Source organism: Salmo salar, chromosome 14, assembly GCF_965601325.2.
Source record: "Salmo salar chromosome 14, fSalSal1, whole genome shotgun sequence".
Lineage (NCBI taxonomy): Eukaryota > Metazoa > Chordata > Actinopteri > Salmoniformes > Salmonidae > Salmo > Salmo salar.
The window spans coordinates 27,561,442-27,586,863 of NC_138304.1; the positions used below are offsets into that span (position 1 = coordinate 27,561,442).

The following is a 25,422-nucleotide window of genomic DNA, read 5'->3' on the forward strand; positions in this document are numbered from 1 at the left end:
ATTACAAATAATATCTGTTAGTGAATGTCATTAACACACTTCTTGAAACAATTTGTCCATACTGTATATGCACACAGTCCATTGTGGAGTCACACTAAGAGAAGAAAAAAACATAATGAGATCTCATCCTTTTAATTAGTAAAATTATTAGTAATTAGTTTCATTAAACGATAATTAGCTCATGTAAATTCCAGACATAATGAATCCCAATGCCCATCTACGGTAATTAGCATATCATCATTCTGCATCATATTTAACACAGGAAAGTTGAAGAGAGTCCAGATTGTGAGATGCAACACAGAGGGATGGATGGCTGGTAATTAAAAATAACTCACTTTAGCATCATAGGGTTAATTATGATCTCCCTCAATGCTTTATAGTAGTGCCACATCAACAGCACAAGTCTAGGAGGACATCCACAAACCAACAAGGAACTTTCTGTCAGTTAATCAAAGATGTGGCTCCCTAATTTGCATTTCTAATTGGAATTACTGTAATGAGGGTGTCAATCAGTATGGTTGCCAAATTAGCCAAGTAGTTTTCTGTAAGTAATACTAGAAATGTGAATTAATTTGCCATGTTGTTAGATCTTCGGCAATAGCACAAAGCATGAGCGAGGTGAGGTGAAGATGTTAACCCAGTAAGGATAATAAATATCTACAGATCAACATGCCAACATATCCAGTACCAACAAGATTTACAATTAACAAATTACACCATAGATCATTAGTGGAACAAAAGCAAGTGTTAAAGTGTTGGTGTTTGGCAGGAACAGAAGTCTACAAACCCTGTAGCTCCCCATGACCCTGTAGCTCTCCATGACCCTGTAGCTCTCCATGACCCTGTAGCTCTCCATGACCCTGTAGCTCCCCATGACCCTGTAGCTCTCCATGACCCTGTAGCTCTCCATGACCCTGTAGCTCCCCATGACCCTGTAGCTCCCCATGACCCTGTAGCTCTCCATGACCCTGTAGCTCCCCATGACCCTGTAGCTCCCCATGACCCTGTAGCTCCCCATGACTGACCCTGTAGCTCCCCATGACTGACCCTGTAGCTCTCCATGACCCTGTAGCTCCCCATGACCCTGTAGCTCCCCATGGCCCTGTAGCTCTCCATGACCCTGTAGCTCTCCATGACCCTGTAGCTCCCCATGACCCTGTAGCTCTCCATGACCCTGTAGCTCCCCATGACCCTGTAGCTCTCCATGACCCTGTAGCTCCTCATGACCCTGTAGCTCTCCATGACCCTGTAGCTCTCCATGACCCTGTAGCTCTCCATGACCAGTGTTGGTGACCACTGTGGGTAAAATAAATATTTCCAATTATGGCGGGTCACACTCTATGGCCACCATCTACAGTCCTGGCTAAAAATAGATTATGATGATTGTGGTCAAATCTATTGTCTTCATTTTTAACTCTGTTGCCCTAAATCAATGAAAGTGTATCATGTGAGTGCTGGCCTTTTATGGTATTTAGATAGGTCATCATAGCAAAGTTTAGCAGCCAGTATTGCAGAGAGCAAACAAAGAATCATTGGTAACTTTATGATTTATTTCTCGTGTTACTATTTTATGATTTTTAACTCTGCATCGTTGGGAAGGGCTCGTAAGCACGCATTTCACGTTAAAGTCTACACCAGTTGTATTTGGCGAATGTGACTAAAATGTATTTTTATTATGGAGTTGCAGGCAGTCCGTACAGTGGAAAATGGCCGTCAGTGTTTGTTCTGGGGGTGGTCACAAGAACATTCAAAAGGCTCCATTTCATTACCTTTATTTAACTAGGCAAGTCAGTTAAGAACAACTTCTTATTTTCAACGACAGCCTAGGAACAGTGGATTAACTGCCTTGTTCAGGGGCAGAACGACAGATTGTTACCTTGTCAGCTCAGGGATTCGATCTTGCAACCTTTCAGTTACTAGTCCAACGCTCTAACCACTAGGCTACCTGCCGCCCCTCTAGAAGGGTCATGGTAAAAAATATGTTTTGGAACTGCTGCTGTAGGGAAAAAGCAAAGCTTCATTACTGAATTGTACATAAAAATATATATAATTAATGGAAGTGGGTGCAATATACTCTTTGTTCAAGTACAGTGGCTTTATGCAATACATTTTAAGAGGGAACTAATGGAAAGCTCTGGCATATATAGACATTTATTTTAGTTCAATATTAGCTAAAACCTATTCATCATACTGTAGGTACTGAAAATCTTAATTTTTTTGATGCAATGGACTATGGATCTCTCTTCTTGCCCACGTCTGTCGGCAAATGTAAGCTATATTTCTGGTAATACTGATTTGGTACGTCCTTTGTTTGATTATAGAGCTAGGTTTATTTTCAGACTATGAATCCCTGTACAGCGTTAGATTTCTTAAAACCCAAGGGTCTCAAGAAAGAGGATGTCCTGTTCATAGTTACCTATGGATCCACTACAGTAGGCCTATCAAGGTTATTAATAATACCTGTACGGGAAATGAAGGTTATTCAAAATAAAGTGATATAACGTCAGAAGATAACAGCATTGTGTACAGTACATAATAGTTAATATGACACAAAGCATTTTTAGAAGCCCAAAATGTTATCCACAATGCACCAACAATTACTTGGTTCCAGTTTTCCAAACTTCAACATCTTTGGTAACGTGATCAGCTCCCCAAAGCGTATCTGGCACACGACCTTGGATGAGGCACTAATTCAATTGTGTTTTTGAGGGCATCACCTCAGGCTGTTCACCCACCAGAGGGGCCAAGAGATAACTCCAGGCACTTGTCTGACAGCAAGTAATTTTCAATCACCAGTAACTACTTTAATACTTCATTAACAATTAATTAAATCAAGTCTTTGAGGAATTATGTCTTAAAAGTAAGATCAAGAGTAGAGACCATGTTCAATTTGGTAGTTTGGAAAAGTCCGGTATGACAGTAGAATTTGATCATTAAATTATGTTGCTTAGTGCAGTTTAGTTCAATACATGAACCGTAACAAACTCTGTTTCTTAAGTTGTGATTGTAAAATGAGTTTTGGCACTGTACCATGAATATCTAAATAGTCAAATTTGTGAGAAAGCAAAGAAATTCTCAGATTCATTTTGACAACAAAGTTCTGATTTTATTCCAAAAGTGTTGAATAATTGCTGGAACCTTTTAACAATACAATAAAACATGTTAAAATCAATCCATAATTTAAACATTCAGTCCACAAAAATAACATCAATTTATGTATGCATTATTAACGGTTGTTACAAAAAGCTACAAAACGACCAATTATCTATCCACAGGGTACAAAATCTTGCAAAATATCAAGAGTAGTGTGACTGTACATTGCAACTTGTTTTAGCCTTCCTTGCTGCCTCCTCATCTTCACCTTCTTGTCTTCGCCATCATGTGAATTTATATGTGAGATTGTTAAGGAAAGTGGTGAGATGGGCTTTAACAGAACAACAAAGTGGATATCACAATCAGAATCACTACAATCAATTGACACGATCTTAAAACCCATGATCTATTTAAAAGGATATGATTCATAATCCATGTTCTGTGTCAATACACCAGTCAATATAAACTCAGCATTGTGGGTGTCTGTTAGGAAGAAACAGGGGAGACAAGAAGTAGGTTTAGGCTAGAGTCAAAACAGAATGTCGAAACAATCGCCCACATCCAAAGCACATTTACGTGTGTGCATTTACAGGTTTCTCTTACCAATGTTCTTCAAGAAGTACTCTCTACATAGATGAAGATCATTCTCACAGGATATCAGGATGATCTCAGCAAGGTTCTGAAAAGAACAGAAAACATTCCACGAGTTCAGTAATAGAACATCACCTCAAGTACACATTTATAACACAATGCTGTGACGACATGGAGAGGACCAGTACCTTGTTCTGCTTGTGCTCCATTATTTTGCGGAAGGAGGGCTGCTTGGGGAGCACCTTGCCTCCTGCGCTCTCTACAATGGCCTTCATAGTGATAAGGCTGGGACAGATCCCAGGGGTAATGTAGAAATACTTGCCCTAGAGAGGGAGAGAAAACCAGAAAGACATGTTTAAGAGCCAGTTGGGTATCTAATGTAGGGCTGCAAGATATGGGCAAAAAATGTAATTGTGTTTTTTTTTTTACCAAATATTGCGATTGCGATTTGACTTACACAGAGTATACAAAACATTAGGAATACTTTCATAATATTGAGTTGCACCCCCTTTAGCCCTCAGAACAGACTCAATTTGTCAGGGCATGGACTACAAGGTGTCGAAAGTGTTCCACAGGGATGCTGGCTCATGTTGACTCCAATGCCTCCCACAGTTGTGTCAAGTTGGATGGATGTCCTTTGGGTGGTAGACCGTTCTTGATACACATGGATAACTGTTGAGTGTGAAAAACCCCAGCATCGTTGCAGTTCTTGACACACTCAAACTGGTGTGCCTGGCACCTACTACCATACCCCATTCAAAGACACTTAAATCTTTTGTCTTGCCAATTCAGGCTCTAAATGGCACATAGACACAATCCATGTCTCAATTGTATCAAGGCTTAAAAATCCTTCTTTAACCTGTATCCTCCCCTTCATCTACACTGATTGTAATGGATTTAACAGGTGACATCAATAAGGGATCATAGCTTTCACCTGGATTCACCTGGTCAGTCTATGTCATGGAAAGAGGGGTTCCTAATGTTTTGTACAGTATAGCTCAAAACACTTGGGTGACTGTTGGAATCATGGAAATAGAGTGATTCATATTAAGAAGCAAAGTGGAAAGCACCATCGTGCTTGTTTGGATCAATCTGACTGCATTTAACAGAACAGCATGCAAACTTATAGTGACTAACAACAGGGCTAACAGCAGGGAGGAGGAACTGCGTTACTTGAGTGAAGGGTTGGGGCTTGGTGTGTGGGAAGCAGCCGCAAGAGAGGGAGAGCGACGACAAACACAGTAAACTATACAAATGGACCTTACATGCGGCTGACCGGCGTTTCAAAATATTGCATGCAATATGGATATTGCACATGTCAATATTGCGATTTCGATGTGAATTTGATTAATTGTGCAGCCCTAATCGAATGCATCCAATCAGACAAATTGACTCGATAACAATCTGATGACTCGACAGAACAAGTATGTACACATTGGTGTCCACTGTCCAGGCAGATAGACATTGGGGATAGATTCCATAAGTGCATTGTTTCACTAACCTTGAAGAGTGGTGCAGTGTGGGCCCTCTTCAGTGACTCTTCCAGACTGAAGCCAAACAGCACCTCTGCCTCGGCATCTCTCAGCATGTAGTTCTGCTCATCTGAATAAACAAACACGTACTATAAGAATACACATACTCTAACGAATACACACATGCTGTAGTCTAAAGCAGGGATCATCAACTAGATTCACCCAAGGGATGATTATTTTATTAAGCAGATGGTCAGGAACATAATTACAAGTCATTTGTAGTCTGCAAATTGACAGCAAGAAGCCAAAACAGATCATATTTGACTAAAACATAGTTTTATACCTTGCTTAGATTTGTATACGATCACACATACTGTATCTATCTATTATGCATGGGAATACTTGGGAACAGATTTCCTAAATTAATATCACTAATTTGCTGGTGTTTTACAGTCTTATGTCCAACAATAAAAACATTTCTGAAATTTTACTTAAAAAAAAAAAATCACCCGCAGGCCAAATTCGGTCAGCAGGCCACCAGTTGGGGAACCCTGCTCTAAAGAATGTACAAAAACTCACTCCCTCTAAGAACCCACATACACTCTACAAAGCTACACACAAAAAGTAAGCGATCACAACAGTATCTCGGCAACATGAAACTCCCTCACACAGATCTATTCTCGAATAACTGAATGCATATTTAACGTACCGACAAACTTCTGGCTCTTCCAGCTCTCTTCTAACCACTCAGGGGTGACGATGTGCTTGACGATTGACATGGCTGTGAGAAACTTCACCGTCCTCGTCACCTTGTTGGCTACCAGATGGGTGCACTTCTGAGCGCTCTCTGCAACCTCCCCTCCAAGGTTGTGCAGCCTCTGGAAAGACGGGAGACATCGGATGCACTGTTAGAGGCTGGTCTGTGAGTGCTGAGAATCAGAAGTTATCCTGTGATACCTTTTGCTAAATATTGGTTATTGATAACAATAATTCAAGACAATGACTGTTTTCTGCAGACTCAGCTGCGCAGAGGCATAAAAAGGCAATTACCTTCATGAATTGTTGGACCTGTGTTGGCTCAAAGCCAGTAAAGAAAATGTACGGTGTCGACTCTGGTGGAAGCTTCTTGGTTGGGGATTGAATCTCCTCAAGTCTACAATTGAGAGAACATTTGGATCATTGGGTGAGAAACTTTAGGTAATTGAGTTGTGTCCATATATACAAATATATGTATATATATTTTTAGAAACAAATATTTTTCCTAACACAAATTTTGCAGATTGACTAATTCAACATACTGTGCTACACAACACTGTGAAATTTAGAGTGATGGAGACTCACCTTGGCTTCTTATTTGGAGGCTGGGAGTTGGACTCAGACTGTCTCTGCTTCTGTTGCAGCTGCAATGCTGCCAACGCATCAGGTGAAACCTTCACAGGAGCCCGCCAAGCACCTAAAATCAAAAGGAGAAAAATGTATATAATCCACACCTGTGTTTAAGAATTTTGTCCATCCCCCTCAAATTTCAAAAAATTATTACCCATATACAGTGCATTCGGAAAGTATTCAGACCCCTTGATTTCCCCCCCAATTTACTCAAAAATGGATTATATTAACAACAAAAATCTACACTCAATACCCCATAATTATCAAGCAAAAACAGGTCTTTAGAAATTGTTGCAAATTTATATTAAAAAAACTACTGAAATATCACATTTACATAAGTATTCAGACCCTTTACTCAGTACTTTGTTGAAGCACCTTTTTGTGATTACATCCTTGAGTCTTCTTGGGTATGACGCTACAAGCTTGGCACACCTGTATTTGGGGAGTTTCTCATCTGCAGATCCTCTCAAGCTCTGTCGGGTTAAATGAGGAGCGTCGCTGCACAGCTATTTTCAGGCCTCTCCAGAGATGTTCGATCGGGTTCAAGTCCGGGCTCTGGCTGGGCCACTCAAGGACATTCAGAGACTTGTCCTGAAGCCACTCCTGTGTTGTCTTGGCTGTGTGCTTAGGGTCATTGTCCTCATTGGAAGGTGAACCTTCACCCCACTCTGAGGTCTGGAGCAGGTTGTCATCAAGGATTTCGCTATACTTTGCTCTGTTAATCTTTCCCTCGATCCTGACTAGGCTCTCAGTCCCTGTCATTGAAAAACATCCCCACAGCATGATGCTGCCACCACCAAGATTCACTGTAGGGATGGTGGCAGGTTTCCTCCAGACGTGACGCTTGGCATTCATGTCAAAGAGTTCTATCTTCATCAGACCAGGGAATCTTGTATATCATGGTCAAAGTCCTTTAGGTGCCTTTTGGCAAACTCCAAGCAGGCTGTCCATGTGCCTTTTACTGAGGAGTGGCTTCTGTCTGGCAACTCTACTATAAAGGCCTGATTGGTAGAGTGCTGCATATGTGGTTGTCCTTCTGGAAAGTTCTCCCATCGCCACAGAGGAACTCCAGAGCTCTATGAGAGTGACCATCGGGTTCTTGGTCACCTCCCTGACCAAGGCCCTTCTCCCCCGATTGCTCAGTTTGGCCAGGCGGTCAGCTCTAGGAAGAGTCTTGATGGTCCTAAACTTCTTCCATTTAAGAATGTTTTAAGGCCACTGTGTTCTTGGGGACCTTCAATGCTGCAGAAATGTTTTGGTACCCTTCCCCAGATAAACACAATCCTGTCTCGGAGCGCTACGGACAATTCCTTTGATCTCATGGCTTGGTTTTTGCTCTGAAATGCACTGTCAACTGCGGGACCTCATATAGACAGGTGTGTGCCTTTCCAAATCATGTCCAATCAATTGAATTTATCACAAGTAGACTCCAACCAAGTTATAGAAATAGCTCAAGGATGATCAATGGAACTAGGATGCACCTGAGATCAATTTCGAGTCTCATTACGAAGGGTCTGAATACTTATGTAATAAAAGGTATGTTTTTTTTATCAATTTGCAAAAATGTCTAAAAAGCTGTTTTCGCTTTGTCATTATGGGGTATTGTGTGCAGATTGACGAGGATTTTTTTATTTTATTTCATCCTTTAGGCTGTAACGTAACAAAATGTGGAAAAAGGTAAGGGTTCTGAATACTTTCCGAATGCACTGTAAAGTCCCCTTGCCCCCACTGTAAGACTTCTGAGCCCTGTACCCAGTAGGGTCTGAACCAGATGCTGGTTGGGGATGAGTGGTTCCTGCAGGTTGAAGTTGGAGTATCTGCTGTGCTGGATCTGCCGGAGAGCCTCAAAGTTCCCCAGGAGGATGTCACAGAGCCACTGGGCGTTGACGCAGGGGATCCTCCACTCCTTGGCCTTCTCATACTTCAGACCACTGGGCCTGAGGAGACCGGGAGGGAGAAAGGGTTAACACAGGGGATCGCAACAGTAAAGTAGACATGATACAGGCATAAAACACACACACACACACACACACACACACACACACACACACACACACACACACACCACATATATATATATAAAACCTGCAACCCATCCACACAAATTTTGAACATGATTACGCCAACGTCTTGACTGTGTCTACAACATTTACATGCCATTCTAAATAGGTGAAAGCATATCAATATCTTCTCGTACTCTTTACAGATGAGCACGGTGTTGCTACGACAGAGGTAGCCTGTGTATCTGGCTCCTGCCAGGTAGGCCATCAGCTTCAGGTCATCACGGTCTGAGTCCACAAAGCCAGTCACAGAGATGATCTGAAGAGGAACGAATGTTAGGAACGTCAATGGACTTACTATTGAAGCTATGAACTCTACTTCTGAGCTATTCATTACATAGGCCTAGTTCTCCTTGGAATTCTACTCATTACCTCATCATACACCAATGCAAAATGTAGGATCGTACCCATGGGTGTAGCGCTACTGGAGCAACGCTCCGCCACTTCTCAGAATGCAATGGTGCTCATTTAATCAAGTTTAAGCTGAATCAAGTTCTCGCAAGATCATTTAATGATCAACTAGTATTCGACATAACAAACCAAATATAATAGCTAGTACAATGTTACTGTTAGACCAAAAAACACATCATTTTGTATAAGACTTCAGGATGATTGTGCTAAATGGTTGCCTTTTTTTTATCATGAGGCCAAGACTCAACAGAACGTGCCACTGGGCAAAATATGTGCTTCGACAAACAAAACACACAACAAACTTGTGAACTCCATCTGCTCTAAAATGCACTCAAACAGAAGGTTATGTACATCATTCAAGAAGATCTGAAAGCATATACCCATGAAAGTGATTTAGATCAAATGGTTGGCATGCAGCTTGGACGTTTCAGCCGTAAAACGTGAAGTGATGGTGCCCTTTATTTTTATTTTTTGGTAGGCCTAATTTGGTGTTTGAGGGTATTAAAAATTGAAACATTTATTTGAGCCAATATGGAGGATGCATTTTATGCATATTTTAAAATGATATCAGGTCAATTCAATAGGCTACATGTCGGAACAAACTTTGATTGCGAAATTATAAGGGGGGAATAGCACACCACTGATTGTACCATTGTTCAAAATTAAAAACAAATGAAAGCAGTTCCCAACCCATGTTAGATGTTTTGAATGTAGCGAGATAAAGAGGAAGTGATGCGTACGTGTTGTGAGCAGGGCTTGGCTCCAGGTGGGAAGGCGAAGGGGAGGTGTAGGGTTCTGTGGGGAGGAACCATCTTCTTCTTCTTCAGGATTGTGTTCAGCCAGTGGGCAGTGACACAGCGCCTCCCCTCCCGTAGGGCCTGAGGTACAGCAACAAGAGAGATTACCTTTAAAACCTAATATAACGGACACACACACTAGAGTCCTGCACGGGTCCGTTTTTTGGAGACACATCAATTCCGAGCCCCACCCAATATACCCTACCTCAGGACTGATTCTCGTAACCCAACACACCCGCATAGAATTGTTCTGAGAGCCGATCCGTGACCCGCCAAATAACATAATAGATATGGTTCATTAATTGAATAGAAGGCTGATATTCCCCTTCCCTGTATGAATTAATTTGTCTGCATGTCTATTCAACATTTGGATAAAAGGAAACCATGCCATGAATTAAGAACAATATATTTTTATTTTCACAATGAGATGCGGCACATAGACGACTCAAATCCCTCTGAAAAAAAAGGACCTTCTAATTAGCCTTCTTAGCTGGCATAACAAAACCTTTACATTCAACATTGTTTAGATAATAAAATAGTTTAATTGAAACTTAAACAATTCCCAGAATTGAATATAGGATGCAAAAATACATTTATTTAGTAGGTTATACTCACAACTTTTACCAGGCACACCGGTTGAAACTTGCTATGGCCAGTGTATGGTGTAAATCAGTGATTCCCAAACTGTGGGGTGCCCCCCACCCCAAAAAAATGTACTCAGTCCGGCTTTAAACGTACTCTTGAAAGTTGTCATAGTAGAATGCACAGGGTGCAATTTTGAAATTGGGTAGTGCATCATCAGTTCCTCTTGTCATGTTAGTCATTACATACCTTAGCCTCTATGGGCTAGGTGGGACGCTTGCGTCCCACCTACTCAACAGCCAGTGTAATCCCGTGGCGCGATATTCAAATACCTCAAAAATGCAAAAACTTTAATTTTTCAAACATATGACTATTTTACACCATTTTAAAGACAAGACTCTCGTTAATCTAACCACACTGTCCGATTTCAAAACGGCTTTACAACGAAAGCAAAACATTAGATTATGTCAGCAGAGTACCCAGCCAGAAATAATCAGACACCCATTTTTCAAGCTAGCATATGTCACATAAACCCAAACCACAGCTAAATGCAGCACTAACCTTTGATGATCTTCATCAGATGACAACCCTAGGACATTATGTTATACAATACATGCATGTTTTGTTCAATCAAGTTCATATTTATATCAAAAACCAGCTTTTTACATTAGCATGTGACTAGCATGTGACTAGCATTCCGACCGAACACTGCCGGTGAATTTACTAAATTACTCACGATAAACGTTCACAAAAAACATAACAATTATTTTAAGAATTATAGATACAGAACTCCTCTATGCACTCGATATGTCCGATTTTAAAATAGCTTTTCGGTGAAAGCACATTTTGCAATATTCTAAGTAGATAGCCCGGCATCACAGGGCTAGCTATTTAGACACCCAGCAAGTTTAGCACTCACCAAAGTCAGATTTACTATAAGAAAAATGTTATTACCTTTGCTGTTCTTCGTCAGAATGCACTCCCAGGACTTCTACTTCAATAACAAATGTTGGTTTGGTCCCAAATAATCCATTGTTATATCCAAATAGCGGCGTTTTGTTCGTGCATTCAAGACACTATCCGAAAGGGTAAATAAGGGTGACGAGCATGGTGCATTTCGTGACAAAAAAAATCTAAATATTCCATTACCGTACTTCGAAGCATGTCAACCGCTGTTTAAAATCCATTTTTATGCAATTTTTCTCGTAAAAAAGCGATAATATTTCGACCGGGAAAGCGTGTATACGTACAAAGAGAGAGAAAATAAAAACATCTCGTGCACGAGCCTGAGTCTCAGAGTACTCTGACCAGCCACTATCCAAACTTAAACTAACTTAAACTTAAACTATCCATCTTAACCTCTTGGGGCTAGGTGGGACGCTAGCGTGCCACCTGTGGTGCACTCCATCAACAGCAGGTGCATTTCAAGAGCGGCAAATTTGAATCCAAATAAATGTAAAAATTCAAATTTTTCAAAAATACAACTATGTTACACCATTTGAAAGATAAACATCTCCTTAATCTAACCACGTTTTACGATTTCAAAAAGGTTTTACGGCGAAAGCATAAATTTAGAGTATGTTAGGACAGTACATTTACAAGAGTTGTGTGTAATGTTTTGTCAAGTCAAAGACAGGGTCACCAAAACCATAAAACCAGCTAAAATGATACACTAACCTTTTACAATCTCCATCAGATGACACTCCTAGGACATTATGTTAGACAATGCATGCATTTTTAGTTCTATCAAGTTCATATTTATATACAAAAACAGCGTTTTACTATGGCATTGATGTTGAGGAAATCGTTTCCCTCCAATAACCGGCAGTCAAGTCAGCGTCACAAATTAAATAATTAAAATTAGAAAACATTGGTAAAATATTATATTGTCATTTAAAGAATTATAGATTTACATCTTTTGAACGCAATCAACTTGCCAGATTTAAAAATAACCTTACTGGGAAATCACACTTTGCAATAATCTGAGCACTGTGCCCAGAAAAATACGCGTTGCGATACAGACTAGACGTCATGTTGGGGAGATCTAAAATCGAAAATACTATGTAAATAATCCATTACCTTTGATTCTCTTCATCAGATGTCACTTCCAGGTATCACAGGTCCATAACGAATGTAGTTTTGTTCAAAAAAGCTCATCATTTATGTCCAAAAATCTCCGTCTCGTTAGCACATGATGTAAGCCAGCCGGACTTCTCGTCATGAACGAGGGGAAAAAATATATTTCCGTTCGTTCAAACATGTCAAACGTTGTATAGCATAAATCATTAGGGCCTTTTTTAACCAGAACATGAATAATATTCAAGGTGGACGAATGCATAGCCTTTTATAACGTATTGGAACGAGGGTACCCAACATGAAGTAGCGCGCCAGGTGTCTAATGGGACATCACCGTTCCATGGCTCTTGTTCGGTCAGATCTCCCTCCAGAAGACTCAAAACACTTTGTAAAGGCTGGTGACATCTAGTGGAAGCAATAGGAAGTGCCAAAATATTCCTAAACCCCTGTGTTTTTCAATGGGATAGGTTTAAAGTCAATACAACACATCAGGTATCCACTTCCTGTCAGAAAATGTCTCAGGGTTTTGCCTGCCAAATGAGTTCTGTTATACTCACAGACACCATTCAAACAGTTTTGGAAACTTTAGAGTGTTTTCTATCCATATATAATAAGTATATGCATATTCTAGTTACTGGGTAGGATTAGTAACCAGATTAAATCGGGTACATTTTTTTTATCCAGACGTGCAAATGCTGCCCCCTAGACCCAACAGGTTAAATAAGCATGCCCCTTTCAAGAAATTTAGAACCAGGAACAGATATAGCCCTTGGTTCTCCCCAGACCTGACTGCCCTTAACCAACACAAAAATATCCTGTGGCGTTCTGCATTAGCATCGAACTGCCCCCGCGATATGCAACTTTTTAGGGAAGTTAGAAACCAATACACACAGGCAGTTAGAAACGCCAAGGCTAGCTTTTTCAAACAGAAATTCGCTTTGTGCAACTCCAACTCTAAAAAGTTCTGGGACATTGTAAAGTCCATGGAGAATAAGAACACCTCCTCCCAACTGCCCACTGCACTGAGGATAGGAAACTCTGTCACCACCGATAAGCCCACTATAATTGAGAATTTCAATAAGCATTTTTCTACGGCTGGCCTTGCTTTCCACCTAACTACCCCTACTGCATTCAACAGCACTGCACCCCCAACAGCTACTCGCCCAAGCCTCCCCCATTTCTCCTTCTCCCAAATCCATTCAGCTGATGTTCTGAAAGAGCTGCAAAATCTGGACCCCTACAAATCAGCTGGGCTTGACAATCTGGACCCTTTCTTTCTAAAATTATCTGCCGAAATTATTGCAACCCCTATTACTAGCCTGTTCAACCTCTCTTTCGTGTCGTCTGAGATTCCCATAGATTGGAAAGCAGCTGCTGTCATCCCCCTCTTCAAAGGAGGTGACACTCTTGACCCAAATTGCTACAGACCTATATCCATCCTACCCTGCCTTTCTAAGGTCTTCGAAAGCCAAGTCAACAAACAGATTACCGACCATTTCGAATCCCACCGCACCCTCTCCGCTATGCAATCTGGTTTCAGAGCTGGTCATGGGTGCACCTCAGCCACGCTCAAGGTCCTAAACAACATCGTAACCGCCATCGATAAGAAACAATACTGTGCTGCCGTATTCATTGACCTGGCCAAAGCTTTTGACTCTGTTAATCACCACATCCTCATCGGCAGACTCAGTAGCCTTGGTTTCTCAAACGATTGCGTCGCCTGGTTCACCAACTACTTCTCTGACAGAGTTCAGTGTGTCAAATCGGAGGGCCTACTGTCTGGACCTCTGGCAGTCTCTATGGGGGTACCACAGGGTTCAATTCTTGGGCCAACTCTTTTCTCTGTATACATAAATGATGTCGCTCTTGCTGCTGGTGAATCTCTGATCCACCTCTACGCAGACGACACCATTCTGTACACTTCTGGCCCTTCTTTGGACACTGTGTTAACAACCCTCCAGACGAGCTTCAATGCCATTCAACTCTCCTTCCGTGGTCTCCAACTGCTCCTAAACACAAGTAAAACTAAATGCATGCTCTTCAACCGATCGCTGCCTGCACCTGCCCGCCTGTCCAGCATCACTTCTCTGGACGGTTCTAACTTAGAATTTGTGGACAACTACAAATACCTAGGTGTCTGGTTAGACTGTAAACTCTCCTTCCAGACTCACATCAATCATCTCCAATCCAAAGTGAAATCTCGAATTGGCTTCCTATTTCGCAACAAAGCATCCTTCACTCATGCTGCCAAACATACCCTCGTAAAACTGACCATCCTACCAATCCTCGACTTCGGCGATGTCATTTACAAAATAGCTTCCAATACCCTACTCAACAAGCTGGATGCAGTCTATCACAGTGCCATCCGTTTTGTCACCAAAGCCCCATATACTACCCACCACTGCGACCTGTACGCTCTCGTTGGCTGGCCTTCGCTTCATAATCGTCGCCAAACACATTGGCACCAGGTCATCTACAAGACCCTGCTAGGTAAAGTCCCCCCATATCTCCGCTCACTGGTCACCATAGCAGCACCCACCTGTAGCACGCGCTCCAGCAGGTATATCTCTCTGGTCACCCCTAAAGCCAACTCCTCCTTTGGTCGTCTCTCCTTCCAGTTCTCTGCTGCCAATGACTGGAACGAACTACAAAAATCTCTGAAACTGGAAACACTTATCTCCCTCACTAGCTTTAAGCACCAGCTGTCAGAGCAGCTCACAGATCACTGCACCTGTACATAGCCCATCTATAATTTAGCCCAAACTACTACCTCTTCCCCTACTGTATTTATTTATTTATTTATTTAGCTCCTTTGCACCATATTATTTATATTTTATCTCTGAACTTTCTTCAAACTACAAATCTACCATTCCAGTGTTTTTCTTGCTATACTTTATTTACTTTGCCACCATGGCATTTTTTTGGCCTTTACCTCCCTTATCTCACATCATTTGCTCACATTGTATATAGTCTTATTTTTTTTTCTACTGCATCATTGATTGTATGTTGTTTTACTCCATGTGTAACTCTGTGTTTTTGTATGTTGTCGAACTGCTTTGCTTTATCTTGGCCAGGTCGCAATTGTAAATGAGAACTTGTTCTCAACTTGCCTACCTGGTTAAATAAAGGTGAAATAAATAAAATAAAAAAATAAACGCGATAATGTGTTTCAGCCTGGGGCTGCCTCGATATCATTCAGCTTTTTCCCGGGCTCTGAGAGCCTATGGGAGCCGTAGGAAGTGTCACGTTACAGCAAAGATCCTCAGTCTTCAATAAAAAGAGCCAAGATGAACAACAACTTGTCAGACAGGCCACTTCCTGTTCAGAATCTTCTCCGGTTTTTGCCTGCCATATGAGTTCTGTTATACTCACAGACACCATTCAAACAGTTTTAGAAACTTTAGGGTGTTTTCTATCCAAAGCCAATAATTATATGCATATTCTAGTTACTGGGCAGGAGTAGTAACCAGATTAAATCGGGTACGTTTTTTGTCCGGCCGTGTCAATACTGCCCCCTAGCCCTAACAGGTTAGAGAGATATTTATAACTTGTCAGAAATGTCCAGATCAACTAGCCCATGTCAGCTAATGTTTGTTTTTTTAGCCCATAGATATTGTTGGAATTTTGTTGTCACTCAAATATCACATGAACACACATTAGACATGACAAAATGTATAGAATTGCAAGATAATTTGCTTTAAAACTGCAAAGTTATCTTTGCACCCCATGACAAAATGTGTAGAATTGCAGGAAATAAGCACGGAATGTTCCCTAATGCTGAAAGGTGTGAAAAAGTTTGGGAACCCCTGGTCTAAATTAATAAAGCCTGAATTTAACGTGATAATAAACTGAATTAGCCTATTGTAAAGAAATACCTGCTTGCACTTTTTGCAGGCTGTGTATCCATCTACCAGGTTGTTGTTCTTGTCCACAATGATCCTTCCAAACCAAACCCGGGATTTCACTTGCACAGCACCTATTTTCACAATTCTGAATTTCATAACCTTTTTATTCTCTGGTTACGTTAGCCCTTTTCATGTGAGCTAGGCTATCCATGGAAAGTAGGCCTAAACTTGGCAATGTATTCTCACATGGGGGGGATGAAACATAAGTTTCAACACTACACAAATAATGGACAGTTCCACTGCATGCATAGCTGGTAGCCTATAGGTCTGCCTCACCACTCACAGAATGGAACTCACAACACAATGCAACACAACAAGCTCCTAGGTTTGTAAAAAAATATATTATCTTGATTTAAAACGTTTCTGCCCTGCAGAATAATTGTTCTGAACCACAAGCCGACCCACGGGTTGAAATAATGCTTTCATTCCACCCGCAGGTATCCGACCCAATGCAGGACTCACACAACACACACACACACATGTCCTTCAAACAAGCCTTTAGCTGAGATGATGCTTACCTGGACATACATGCTGCTGACTTGAGTTTCACAGAGCAGGTGAGTGCAGCGGTTGTTGAGAGAGGAGTCCACAATTCCACCATAGGCCTGGATAATCTGTGATTCACAAAACACAACTCAGCAATGCAAGGGGAAAAACTGTAGTTGAACAAATGCAGTTATAACGAATGCTGTTTTCTAAGACACAAGATAAAGAGAAATCCAAGAAAATAATGAAGGTTTTTTTTTTTCTTACTCTCTTCCACGTGGCAAGGAGCTGCTTGTCTGCCATCTGCTCTGGGTAGTCAGCAACAGCAAACACACAGCCCACCAAGAAGCCATCTTCTGGAACTACAGCCGCAAACAGAACAATGTTTGGTTAGTCAAACAAATCAGAACTATAACCATTACAAACAGCATGATGATCATTGGATGTATATAATCTGATCACGATTGTTTTTTTTAATGTATTTTGATGACTTGGTGTAATGAACTGAAACTGAAATCTCAATTGTGTCTTAGAGAACTTACTCTCCTGCCCTGGCTCGTGGCCAAACAGCTGGTGCACTTGAGGCGGCTGGAGCTGAGGCTGTAGTGACCCTTGCTGCTGCGGCTGCTGCTGCTGCTGGAGTGGCTGCTGGCTCGGATGCTGCTGCAGCGACTGCTGCTGGCTCTTCAGATGCTGCTGCTGCTGTTGTTGGAGCTGCTGCATGTGCTGCTGCTGCATCTGTTGCTGCAGGAAATGCTGCTGCTGCTGCTGTTGGAGGTGTTGTTGATGGAGTTGCTGTTGCTGCTGGTTCTGCTGCTGTTGCTGCTGCTGCTGTTGCTGCTGCAGCTGTTGCTGGAGCCTGTGCTGCTGGAACTGCTGTAGCTGCTGTTGTAAAGCATGCTGCTGCTGCTGTTGGAGCTGCTGCTGCTGCATTGGTGGCCGCAGGAGCTGCTGCGGTCGCAGTTGTTGCTGCGAGAATGCATGTTGTGGTTGTTGTTGTTGCTGTTGCTGTTGCTGGGTGAAGATCTGTTGTTGGTGGATCTGCTGTTGCTGTGGCTGCTGCTGGATGAACTGATGGGCTTGTTGTTGTGGCAACTGAGGAGGGAAACCTGGCTGAGGAACCTGCGGCTGCTGCTGCTGCTGCTGCTGTTGTTGTTGTTGCTGGTGGTGCAACTGCATGAGTTGCTGTGGTGGGAGATGCTGCAGCATGGGGTGCTGCTGCTGTGGCAGCTGCTGAGGTGGGTGTTGTTGTTGTGGCTGTTGTTGTGGCTGTTGTTGTTGGGGGACCTGATGAGACTGCTGCTGCAGTAACTGGTGCTGTGCTTCGGCTGTGAGCTGCTGCTGACCTTGGGGCTTCGCTTGGTTGAACAGGAGCGGGTTGGGTTGGGCGTTGGGCTGGCCCTGGTTCGTCTGCTGCTGCTGCTCTGATGTCTTCGTTGAGGCAGAGAGACTCTGTAGGATCTGAGGTAAGAAACCAAACAAATGTTGACATTTTATCAATGACACATTTTTCAGTTGATGGCATCGCACCAATTATTTGCCGCTACGTGCCCATAATGACCTGACCTGTGTCCCATATGTACCTGCATTCCATACAGAACCAGGCTAATAATGACTAGCCATATTTTAAATTAGCATGCCCTTGTGTTCTTACATTGATTTGGATAGATTTACTCAGGGTTAAAAAAAACTACTGGCCCGAACATAATTTCTACTGGGTATTTAAAAACATTTTATACCTGTATTTAACTAGGCAAGTCAGTTAAGAACAAATTCTTATTTACAATGACGACCTACCGGGGAACAGTGGGTTAACTGCCTTGTTCAGGGGCAGAACAACAGATTTTTACCTTGTCAGCTCGGGGATTCGATCCAGCAACCTTTCGGTTACTATTCCAATGCTCTAACCACTAGGCTACCTAACACAACAGTAGTTGCTTTGAAAACTATATTTTCCCCCCACAAATGCACTTTGAGCAACAGTCATATGCTTCTATGCTTATTAGAATGCATCCTTCTCTCCTCCATGGGCACAGTAGGGAGAGGGAGTGGTTCGCTCACACAGCCCACCACAGCGAAACAGGGGCAGGCAGATCATTTCATATGGTTTATATTTAGTCAAATGTACATAATGGTTTCAATAAATCATGATAAAAGCTTTTTTTTTAAGCAAGTTGTTAACTAAAAAATTACATGACTAACTCAAGTAATGGTTGCAAATGCGAGAGTTCTGGTCGCCGTTTCAAACCCTGATTTCACACCACTACTGCAAACGAAACCAAGCAAGAAAGAACGCTTGAGAGAACGCTAAAGAACAGTGTTCTTACGTGTGCAACGTTGGGGGGCCTTGTGGTCTGCTGGATGTCAGAGTTGTTGGTGATGTTCCGTAGTGTCCTGGCCGCTGGGCTCCAGCCTGCCATGCCCTCTGGCCTCTCTGCCCCCGGCTGGGCAGCACTGGGTACTAGGGCAGCCCGGGCTTCTGATGGCCCTGCACTGCCTGGCACAGGGAGAACACTGGCACAGAGGTTGATCAGGCCAGAGTCCTTCACTGGCTGCAGTCTGCGTTTGGGACCCAGGGGCGGCCCGGTCATCTCCGCTGGGGTCCAGTTCAGGTTCCGCTCCTCCTTCTCCGTAGAAGAGTCATCCGAGTCATCGAACATGAGCTCGTCTCGTCGCTCGGCTTTGGGCGAGGTCCCTCCTCGGCCGCTAGCAGGGGAGTCATCTCTTGATGAGGGGCTGGATCTCCGGGACCTGGGGCCTGGGCGCCTGCGGCCTGGAGGGCTGTAGCTGCCCTCGGAGCGCGACTCGTACTCGCTCTCCTCATCCTCATCCTCTTCCTCCTCCTGGTAGGTCAGCCGGGGGTGGTACAGAGCCTCGTCCTTCCTGCTCTTGTCCAATGCGGAGTGTGTGATCCACTCCGGCGTGACGATTTTGATGCTGCTGTGCTTCAGGGCAACCTCATACTTTTCCTGGAAAACACAATTCACGGCGTGAATGTACAGACATAATACGTTTCAGGTGTATGATTTTTCTTCTGTGTACTGCAAACATTTGTGTTTTGGTATCATCTGACCAACATAGTACAGCTATCAAGATCTTGAGATGAATTGTTTCATTAGAATACAACCTGGAGTAACACAAAGACATGTGTTCAGGCATTTCTCAGTGGCCAAGCAAAGACTAGACACTAGACAACCTATGGGCAGGCTCTACCTCCTGGGGCCTGAGCATAAAGACGGCAGTAAAACAAGACATCCCCTTCCTGCAATAACCATCAGACAGACCAGTGCCAAAGCAAGGCTTATAAAATGTCCAACACAAGCAAGGCCTCAGCAGGCACCTCAATAGATCCTAAAAATAGCAACTTGCAGACATTCTTTTTCAAAAGACTGTTCCAATTCACCAATTTGTCCATCTTCTCCAAAATGGAGAAAGTCGTGTTTTTCCCCCCATATTTTCCTTTGAATCGGAAGAGCATTGGAATAATTTTACATTTGAAAAACACAAACAACACACAAGAATGACAAAACTTAATATGGCAAGAATAGTACTGAAAAATAATTACCCCTTTTGGCTCTGGAACAATCAGGTGAGTACATTTCTTGTTTAGGTTGAGTTGACAATCACCACCATAAAAAGTGATCAAGGCCCAAAGAGTGTTCAGATCTTCTGGTAGCTAAACAAAGAAATGCATGAGAAAGATCTTAACATGATATAAAATACTTATCCTAATAAATCCATAAAACAATATATATGTAAAAGTACATACTTTAGGTAGACATGCTGTGACACCGAAGAATATTTGTCCTGACTCTGGGGAGAAACCGGTAACTCTGAATTATCTTATGTTAAGAAAGTCATTCAACTCAAATGTTCAGCTATTCATTCAGCTAAAGTGTTACCGTTAAAATATAATAAAGAAACATCAATCAATTGTTCATGAAATTCATTTCTATGAAAAGATACGGTAGCAGGTCTCCACATCTGACGGACAAAGTCACCCAAGAAGGCTGAAAAACAAGGAAAACAGAGTTTAAAACGGTTAAACTTTTTCCCTTCACACCACCAAGGCTACACGTTTTTTTGTGAATTGACTACATAAAGGGATATACAGGTACCTGCCAAAATAAAGGAAACACTTGAGTAAATAAGGGATAAAGTATATTGAAAGAAGGTGCTTCCACACAGGTGTGGTTCCTGAGAAATAAGCAATTAACAGCACATCTTGCTTAGGGTAGGGTAATGTATTAAAACGCCCAGTTGCCCATTATTTTGGATGCCATAGCTAGAAGAGATCACATGGACAGTGGTGTAAAGTACTTCGGTAAAAATACTTTAAAGTATTACTTAAGTAGTTTTTGGGGGTGTCTGTACTTTACTATTTATATTTTTGACAACTTTTACTTCACTACATTCCTAAAGAAAATGAAGTACTTTATACTACATACATTTTTCCTGACACCCAAAAGTACTCTTTACATTTTGACATGAAAATGGTCCAATTCACACTCAAGATAACATCCCTGGTCATCCCTACTGCCTCAGATCTGGCAGACTCACTAAACACAAATGGTTTTGTTTGTAAATTAGTGTGCCCCTGGCTATTCGTCAATAAAAATGTAAAATACAATTGTGCCATCTGATTTGCTTAATATAAGGAATTTGAAATGGTTTATACTTTACTTTTGATACTTAAGTACATTTTAACAATCCTATTTACTTTTGATAGTTAAGTATATTTTAAACCAAATACTTTAGACTTTTTCTCAAGTAGTATTTTACTGGGTGACTTTCACTTTTACTTGAGTAATTTTCTATTAAGGTATCTTTACTTTTACTCAAGTATAACAATTGAGTACTTTTTCCACCACTGCTTAGTGTCTTTGACAGAGGGGTCTCAAAAGATGGTTTAAAGGGTGAAGGGAGATACATAGTCAGTTGTACAATGCATTCAACTGAAATATGTATTCTGCATTTAACCAGATCTCAACCCAATAGAACATTTATGGGAGATTCTGGAGCAGCACCTGAGACAGGTTTTTCCACCACCATCAACAAAAAACCTGGGGTGTAATCATTAGCCAAACAGTTGCAAAGCATAACTAAAACGAGAGTTGCTATTGGACAAATTCAGGTAGGTCCCTCCCCGTTTCATTCCACTGGCTTACGTTTAAGAAACGTTTTGCAACTGAATCTGCATAATGAATACGCCCCAAATTATGGAATTTCTTGTGGGAAAATGATGTTGTGTCCCTCCAATATACTTCCAGACACTTGTAGAATCTATGCCAAGGCACATTGAAGCTGTTCTGGTAGGTTGTGGTGGTCCAACGCCCTATTAAAACATGTTATGTTGGTGTTTCCTTTATTTTGGCAGTTATGAATGTATAATTCACACCCTTACCTTGACAACTGGAAGGTCAAAGACCTCTCGTGACTCCCCAACCTCTGGGTTATCTCCATCCTCTGCTATGATGTGTGTAGCCAAGGCATTGTATGAGACCTCTTTGCCTTTCCCTGCTTTCAGCAGCTGGACAACCTAAATTGCACATGAAATCACATCAATGAAATAAAACAGAACACCTGGGGGTCGATTGAACCAGTTATATGCACATGTTCAAATCAAATCGTATTTGCCGAATACAACAGGTGGAGACCTTACAGTGAAATGCTTACTTACAAGCCCTTAACCAACAATGCAGTTTTACGAAGAAAAAAAGTGTTAAGAAAGTATTTAATAAAATTTACTTTTGTAAAAAAAAAAAAAAAAAATACATATGATGAATGATATGATAAATGTGTACAATTCCAACCAAAGTGTGATAAGGAAAGACAGTAGGCATCAAAGACGTTATTCATCAATCATGGGGTGGCCTGTATATTTAAGAAATTGACGTTATCAATGAGCAGTAGAAGATACTGTTGATTATTAACTAGTTAGTAAGTGACAAAAATATGCAAGGTATAGGCCAAATCAATCTCAGTGGGATTAATTATTTGAAGCATAGTTTGAAGGAACAATTTGAAAATGTTCGTGGTGTATTTACATCGTATGTACACGATAAATCAGTTTATAAACACAGGCGCGTAAATTAAAGGCATTATTTGGCAGGAAGTACCATTTGCATCTCTACAATGGCGGATTTGTCCTCGCGTATGCGCAATGACAGGCGCACAATTCAGCAAACCGACGATGGGCTTTCACCTCAATATTATCAATCCATCTCGTTCTAGCTATGGTAATCCATACATATACAATGCAAAACATGCCAAACGTATATTTATTGTATTACTAACTGCGTTGCAAAATTGGATAACCAAGTCATAGAAATGCCAGATTACTGGTTGGCTAACCTGCACTAGTAGAAAACTGGCTAGCTAGCTAAGCATCCAACTGGCTACGGTCGCTAACGTCAACAAACTAACCTAATCTGGATCAATGACAACTTCATATACATTTGTAAAACGTAATGCATGTATTAGTTTACACAGCAAATCTGCAAACAATACGGGTTAAAAAAGTGAAATGGAAACAGACTGGTCGTTAGCGTTTCGCTATGCTAACCGGCTAGTGCGGTAAACGTCATTGGTTAGCTAGCTAGCTATATGTCAACAGTGATAGCTTCACCTTTTGGTCAATGTCCCCGACCACGTAAAATTTAACATCTTTAAAGAGATCCTCTGGGACCTTCGGTTCTTCATCCGACATTATTATCCATAAAATGCTAATCAAGATATGTGAAACAAAATCACTAAAAAGTCAAAAGACATTAAAAAGTTATCCCCCTCAAGGCAACACACTAGCGCCAAATCTCACTGAGCGCGCCTGTACCAGAGCGTGACGACAAAGGGGGTGGAACGGAATAACATTGTTTCATTTATGTATTGTTTCTCAGATATAGTGATGTATTGGGTTATACATATTTATTATATTCATTACGAAATGCATCGCCTTATATTCAACAGACCTCTACAAACATTTATCAAATAGAAACGCTACCCCACAACAATTTGAAACATGGAACGTCTATGGGAGGAGTTAAGTAATGACGCAAGGGGGAAAAGCCATGCTGAAGTGCCAAAATACTGATCAGTGCAAAGGGCAGGTACAAACGGGAGGGGGGTATTTTCTTAACTAACTTTATTGAACGATAAACATGGATCTCTTTACCAGCTACAGAAAATAGGTATCATGCAGACAGATATAATAATGCAGGTAATTGGGGCAGCTTGAGGTCATTAATGAACTCTGTTAAAAGCTGGAGATGCCCCAGGGGTCTGGGCCAGTGGCCCCCAAAAGCAAAACTGTCCTCATGTCAGGCAGCTCCTATGCTCTTAGAAAAAATGGTTCCAAAATGGTTATTTAGCTGTCCCCAGAAGAGAACCCTTTTGGGTTCCATGTAAAGGGTTCTACATGGAACCCAAAAGGGTTCTTCAAAGGCTTCTCCTACGGGGACAGCCAACAAACCCTTTTAGGTTCAAGATAGCACCCTTTTTCTAAGAGTGTAGACAGGGCTTGATGCAGATGTTGGCCTAGTGATGGTGGCCTTTAATTTAGCCTAGCAGTGGTAGAGCAGGAAAAGCGCCATATTATTAGACTGTAGCAGACACAATTTATGATTTAATGAGGCAAGTCATGCAAACAAAGACAGATCATACTGTAAGTGTGACCATGCAGACTTTTTAAAAGGCCTCTCCTCCCCATGAAAATGTATAGAAAATGTACTATATTCATGTTTATGGGTGATAACGTGTATGTTAGATTAAGGATTGTGACTGCTATCAGGCTAACATCTACTATAGGACTGATAAAGATTCATTTTCTATAATCTTGAGATCGTAACATGTTTTTCCCCTATGTTGCAGACACATGTAATTCACCTTTTCGAAGATCTCATCTACTATGGAATTCATTCCTCCACGGTCTTAGTTAATTGGCCTAATTGCTTCATTAATTATAAGGTGTCAAATTGAAGTCCTATCAAACCGGCCATAGCAGGGGTGTGTATGATATAGCCATAGTGAATTATGGACATCAGTGTGAAAAGACCTTGACAAACTCTGAAATGCATCCAATTAAAGCCGTAATTGGATCACTTCACTGACAGCTACATTACGTATGAGAATGTGGCCTTGTGACCTCAGAGTTACAATTTGACATCCTTGATCTGGAGCTTTTGACAAGGTGAAGCAGTTTGATTTAAGTCAATTTTACCCATATGAGCATATTGTCTTTCTCCTTTACAGGTATGACATGCTCAAGAGGATTATATTAATCCAGCATGACTATCAAGGTCACCTGCGAGCACATTGGTGTAATGCCATTTAATAAATTAAGAATTGTGACCATTATGGCTATATGATTTCATGACATCATGAAGCCACAGCTAACAAACTGTGCCGAGGTCCTTGGAAACATTTTGGACAGAGAAAATGATTCAAATTTTGAACATCAGAAACATCTGATCCTTCATAGAGCACATATATTTTAAAAAACGTTGGGTTACTGATTCTCTGGTTCCATAGGCTACTCTCTATCAGGTACATTTGGGTGAACTTTCCA

The 25,422-nt window shown here is 41.5% G+C and overlaps 1 protein-coding gene across 1 annotated transcript; it reads right to left on the minus strand.

Moving 5' to 3' along the window:
- Positions 1-3,080: 3,080 nt before the first annotated feature.
- On the minus strand, positions 3,081-23,703 carry paxip1 (PAX interacting (with transcription-activation domain) protein 1). The gene is made up of 20 exons (XM_082960870.1): positions 23,488-23,703; positions 22,264-22,398; positions 20,826-20,869; positions 20,629-20,692; positions 20,425-20,535; positions 19,187-19,828; positions 17,402-18,320; positions 17,127-17,221; positions 16,892-16,987; positions 9,754-9,891; positions 8,740-8,861; positions 8,295-8,479; positions 6,498-6,609; positions 6,207-6,309; positions 5,866-6,034; positions 5,186-5,286; positions 3,873-4,007; positions 3,697-3,772; positions 3,512-3,576; positions 3,081-3,389 (listed from the first exon to the last, which is right to left on the minus strand). The coding sequence occupies exons 1-20, from the start codon at positions 23,566-23,568 to the stop codon at positions 3,378-3,380; spliced, it is 3,405 nt and encodes a 1,134-aa protein (XP_082816996.1). The 5' UTR covers positions 23,569-23,703; the 3' UTR covers positions 3,081-3,377.
- Between the last annotated feature and the right edge of the window lie 1,719 nt (positions 23,704-25,422).